Source organism: Oncorhynchus gorbuscha, unplaced genomic scaffold, assembly GCF_021184085.1.
Source record: "Oncorhynchus gorbuscha isolate QuinsamMale2020 ecotype Even-year unplaced genomic scaffold, OgorEven_v1.0 Un_scaffold_4615, whole genome shotgun sequence".
Lineage (NCBI taxonomy): Eukaryota > Metazoa > Chordata > Actinopteri > Salmoniformes > Salmonidae > Oncorhynchus > Oncorhynchus gorbuscha.
The window spans coordinates 7,258-13,308 of record NW_025748598.1 but is presented as its reverse complement, the minus strand read 5'-3'; the positions used below and the strand labels follow the sequence as shown (position 1 = coordinate 13,308).

The following is a 6,051-nucleotide window of genomic DNA, read 5'->3' as shown; positions in this document are numbered from 1 at the left end:
GATGATAAATATATATATATATATTTTTTGAGGGCTTCTGAGTGGCACAGCGGTCTAAGGCACTGCATTTCAGTGCTAGAGGCGTTACTACAGTCCCTGGTTTGAATCCAGGCTGTATCACATCCGGCCGTGACTGTGAGTCCCATAGTGCGGCACAATTGGCCCAGCATCGTTCAGGTTTGGCCGGGGTGGGCCGTCATTATAAATACAAATGTGTTCTTAACTGACTTGCCTAGTTAAATAAAAATATAAAATAAATCAAGACATCGTTACATCATCATGACGTAGAGTAGAGCTTGTCCTCGTCCTCTATGTTACTGAGTCCGCTACGTGTGGTGCTGTGGTCCGGGTTGAACTTCATATGTTCCTTCAGCTGCTTCAGCTGATAGTAACTCTTCCCACAGTCGTAGCAGTAGAAGGGCTTCTCTCCCGTGTAGAATCCTCTGGTGCACCTTCAACTCTGAGGACGTGATGAAACGCTTGTCACAGTCGAAGCAGGGTAAGGCCTCTCTCCTGTGTGAGTCCTCAGGTGCACCTTCAAAGTAAAAAATACAAATTATACATTTTATTAATTAATAAGAATTTCAGTATATAGTAAATAGCAAGTATTATGTTGTGTAACTGAAATAAAATCCACAACTATATTGTACTTTTAAGGTCCCCTGAGCACGGAAGGTCTTGTCGCAGTAGGAGCAGGCGTAAGGCTTCTGGTCAGAGTGTATTCTCTGGTGGAGCTTGAGGTTGGACAGCTGTTTGAATGCCTTGTGCAGTAGGAACAGCTGTGAGGTTTCTCCTGGCTGTGGATCTTCTCATGGACCCTGGAGTAACAGATAATACATGAACCAGTAGTTCAAGTTCACTTGAATATCTCACAACGGGACATTGACTGGTTAATTACTAGTAGTTCACTTGAATATCCTAGCAGGACATTGACTGGTTAATTACTAGTAGTTCAAGTTCACTTGAATATCCCACACGGGACATTGACTGGTTAATTACTAGTAGTTCAAGTTCATTGAATATCTAGCAAGGACTGTTGACTGGTTAATTACTAGTAGTTCAAGTTCACTTGAATATCCCTGCAGGACATTGACTGGTTAAGTACTAGTAGTTCACTTGAATATCCCACAGCGGGACATTGACTGGTTAATTACTAGTAGTTAGTTCATGAATATCCACAGCGGGACATTGACTGGTTAATTACTAGTAGTTCACTTGAATATCCTAGCAGGACATTGACTGGTTAATTACTAGTAGTTCAAGTTCCTTGGAATATCCCTAGCAAGGACATTGACTGGTTAATTACTAGTAGTTCACTTGAATATCCTAGCGGGACATTGACTGGTTAATTACTAGTAGTTCAAGTTCACTTGAATATCACTGGCGGGACATTGACTGGTTAATTACTAGTAGTTCAAATTCACTTGAATATCCCCTATGGGACATTGACTGGTTAAGTACTAGTAGTTCACTTGAATATCCCACAACAGGACATTGACTGGTTAATTACTAGTAGTTCAAGTTCACTTGAATATCCTAGCAAGGACATTGACTGGTTAATTACTAGTAGTTCAAGTTCACTTGAATATCCCACAAGGACATTGACTGGTTAAGTACTAGTAGTTCACTTGAATATCATTGACTGGTTAATTACTAGTAGTTCAAGTTCTTGAATATCCTAGCAAGGACATTGACTGGTTAATTACTAGTAGTTCAAGTTCTTGAATATCCCTAGCAAGGACATTGACTGGTTAATTACTAGTAGTTCACTTGAATATCCTAGCAAGGACATTGACTGGTTAATTACTAGTAGTTCAAGTTCATGAATATCCCAGCAACGGGACATTGACTGGTTAATTACTAGTAGTTCACTTGAATATCCCACAGCGGGACATTGACTGGTTAAGTACTAGTAGTTCTTGAATATCCCTAGCAGGACATTGACTGGTTAAGTACTAGTAGTTCACTTGAATATCCCTGGCGGGACATTGACTGGTTAAGTACTAGTAGTTCACTTGAATATCCCACAGCGGGACATTGACTGGTTAAGTACTAGTAGTTCACTTGAATATCCACAACAGGAAATTGACTGGTTAAGTACTAGTAGTTCACTTGAATATCCACAACGGGACATTGACTGGTTAAGTACTAGTAGTTCACTTGAATATCCCACAACGGGACATTGACTGGTTAAGTACTAGAAGTTCAAGTTCACTTGAATATCCCACAACGGGACATTGACTGGTTAATTACTAGTAGTTCACTTGAATATCCCAGCAACGGGACATTGACTGGTTAGGTACTAGTAGTTCACATGAATATCCCACAACAGGACATTGACTGGTTAGTACTAGTAGTTCACTTGAATATCCTAGCGGGACATTGACTGGTTAAGTACTAGTAGTTCACTTGAATATCCCACAGCGGGACATTGACTGGTTAATTACTAGTAGTTCACTTGAATATCCCACAACGGACATTGACTGGTTAAGTACTAGTAGTTCCTTGAATATCTAACGGGACATTGACTGGTTAAGTACTAGTAGTTCACTTGAATATCTCTAGCGGGACATTGACTGGTTAATTACTAGTAGTTCATGAATATCCTAGCAGGGACATTGACTGGTTAAGTACTAGTAGTTCACTTGAATATCCCTAGCAGGACATTGACTGGTTAAGTTAGTAGTTCACTTGAATATCTCCACAACAGGACATTGACTGGTTAATTACTAGTAGTTCATGAATATCCCACAACGGGACATTGACTGGTTAAGTACTAGTAGTTCATGAATATCTCACAACAGGACATTGACTGTTAATTACTAGTAGTTCATGAATATCACAACGGGACATTGACTGGTTAAGTACTAGTAGTTCACTTGAATATCCCTCGGGAAATTGACTGGTTAAGTACTAGTAGTTCACTTGAATATCCACAACGGGACATTGAGTTAATTACTAGTAGTTAGAATATCAAGAAATTGACTGGTTAAGTACTAGTAGTTCACTTGAATATCCAGGACATTGACTGGTTAAGTACTAGTAGGACGGGAAATTGACTGGTTAAGTACTAGTAGTTCACTTGAATATCTCACAACGGGACATTGACTGGTTAATTACTAGTAGTTCACTTGAATATCCACAACGGGACATTGACTGGTTAAGTACTAGTAGTTCACTTGAATATCCTAGCGGGACATTGACTGGTTAAGTACTAGTAGTTCATGAATATCTCACAAGGACATTGACTGGTTAATTACTAGTAGTTCAAGTTCACTTGAATATCCACAACGGGACATTGACTGGTTAAGTACTAGTAGTTCACTTGAATATCCCACAACGGGACATTGACTGGTTAAGTACTAGTAGTTCACTTGAATATCTCACAACAGGACATTGACTGGTTAATTACTAGTAGTTCACTTGAATATCCCACACGGGACATTGACTGGTTAAGTACTAGTAGTTCACTTGAATATCCCTGGGGAAATTGACTGGTTAAGTACTAGTAGTTCACTTGAATATCCCACAGCGGGAAATTGACTGGTTAAGTACTAGTAGTTCACTTGAATATCCACAACGGGACCTTGACTGGTTAATTACTAGTAGTTCACTTGAATATCCTAGCGGGACATTGACTGGTTAAGTACTAGTAGTTCATGAATATCCCACAACGGGAAATTGACTGGTTAAGTACTAGTAGTTCACTTGAATATCCCACAACGGGAAATTGACTGGTTAAGTACTAGTAGTTCACTTGAATATCCTAGCAGGACATTGACTGGTTAAGTACTAGTAGTTCACTTGAATATCCCACAACGGGACATTGACTGGTTAAGTACTAGTAGTTCACTTGAATATCCCACAACGGGAAATTGACTGGTTAAGTACTAGTAGTTCACTTGAATATCTCACAACGGGACATTGACTGGTTAATTACTAGTAGTTCACTTGAATATCCCTAGCAGGACATTGACTGGTTAATTACTAGTAGTTCACTTGAATATCCCACAACGGGACATTGACTGGTTAATTACTAGTAGTTCACTTGAATATCTCACAACGGGACATTGACTGGTTAAGTACTAGTAGTTCACTTGAATATCCCACAACGGGACATTGACTGGTTAAGTACTAGTAGTTCACTTGAATATCCACAACGGGAAATTGACTGGTTAAGTACTAGTAGTTCACTTGAATATCCCACAACGGGACATTGACTGGTTAAGTACTAGTAGTTCACTTGAATATCCCACAACGGGACATTGACTGGTTAATTACTAGTAGTTCACTTGAATATCCCACAACGGGAAATTGACTGGTTAAGTACTAGTAGTTCACTTGAATATCCCACAACGGGACATTGACTGGTTAAGTACTAGTAGTTCACTTGAATATCTCACAACGGGACATTGACTGGTTAAGTACTAGTAGTTCAAGTTCACTTGAATATCCCACAACAGGAAATTGACTGGTTAAGTACTAGTAGTTCAAGTTCACTTGAGTATCCCACAACAGGAAATTGGTTTGTGACAGTTAAAAAGAGACATGACAACATTGAATCATAACAACAGACATAACGGATGTCGTAATAAAACTTAATAATAACTTTCTCCAGATAAAAACGTAGTAACTTGTTACAATGTCCGGTGGTTATTACGTTATCAGGTGAGTAACACATGGGCCCATACTCATAAAGCATCTCAAAGTAGGAGAGCTGATCTAGGATCAGGTCATCTTGTACATGTGATGTTGTTCAGATCCAATAGGAGAGCTGATCTAGGATCAGGTCATCTTGTACATGTGATGTTGTTCAGATCCAATAGGAGAGTTAATAATAAATAAAAATAATAGAGCTGATCTAGGATCAGGTCATCTTGTACATGTGATGTTGTTCAGATCCAATAGGAGAGCTGATCTAGGATCAGGTCCCCTTGTACATGTGATGTTGTTCAGATCCAATAGGAGAGCTGATCTAGGATCAGGTCCCCTTGTACATGTGATGTTGTTCAGATCCAATAAGAGAGCTGATCTAGGATCAGATCCCCTGTACATGTGATGTTGTTCAGATCCAATAGGAGAGCTGATCTAGGATCAGATCCCCTGTACATGTGATGTTGTTCAGATCCAATAGGAGAGCTGATCTAGGATCAGGTCCCCTTGTACATGTGATGTTGTTCAGATCCAATAGGAGAGCTGATCTAGGATCAGGTCCCCTTGTACATGTGATGTTGTTCAGATCCAATAGGAGAGCTGATCTAGGATCAGATCCCCTGTACATGTGATGTTGTTCAGATCCAATAGGAGAGCTGATCTAGGATCAGGTCCCCTTGTACATGTGATGTTGTTCAGATCCAATAGGAGAGCTGATCTAGGATCAGGTGATGTTGTTCAGATCCAATAGGAGAGCTGATCTAGGATCAGGTCCCCTTGTACATGTGATGTTGTTCAGATCCAATAGGAGAGCTGATCTAGGATCAGATCCCTCGGTCCAGTCATTTTAATCTAAAAGACAAAACGGATCCTAAATCAGCACTCCTACTCAGACGGTTTATGAATATAGGCCCTGAGTTACCGGAGCTCGCTGGAGGAAGGGAACTTCATGGGGCAGCTGCTGCAGTGGTACGGCTTCTCTCCTGTATGGATACGCTGGTGCTTCTTCAGATGGCCAGACTCTACAAAGGTCTTCCCACAGAAGGAGCAGGAGAACGGTCTCTCTCCGGTGTGCCTGCGCTCGTGGGATTTCAGGTTCCCCGTTTGGGCGAAGCCCTTAAAAATCAAATCAAATTTAAAGTGCATTTAATATCACAACACTCTTTAGTCTGGAGTATTTACACTGAGTGCACAAAACATTAGGAACGTCTTGCTAATATTGAGTTGCCCTTAGAACAGCCTCACTTCCTTGGGGGCGTGGCCTCTACATGGTGTGGAAAGAGTTCCACAGGGATGCTGGCCCATGTTGACTCCAATGTGGTGGACCAGTCTTGATACACACAGGAAACTGGTGAGCAGGGAAAAACCCAGCAGCGTTGCGGTATCTTGACACACTCA

The 6,051-nt window shown here is 40.7% G+C and overlaps 1 protein-coding gene across 1 annotated transcript; it reads right to left on the bottom strand.

Moving 5' to 3' along the window:
* Positions 1–277: 277 nt before the first annotated feature.
* LOC124028663 (zinc finger protein 239-like) lies at positions 278–5,814 on the bottom strand. Its single transcript, XM_046340666.1, has 3 exons — positions 5,576–5,814; positions 762–818; positions 278–452 (listed from the first exon to the last, which is right to left on the bottom strand). Exons 1-3 carry the CDS (start codon positions 5,797–5,799, stop codon positions 278–280), a joined length of 456 nt encoding a protein of 151 aa, XP_046196622.1. The 5' UTR covers positions 5,800–5,814.
* Between the last annotated feature and the right edge of the window lie 237 nt (positions 5,815–6,051).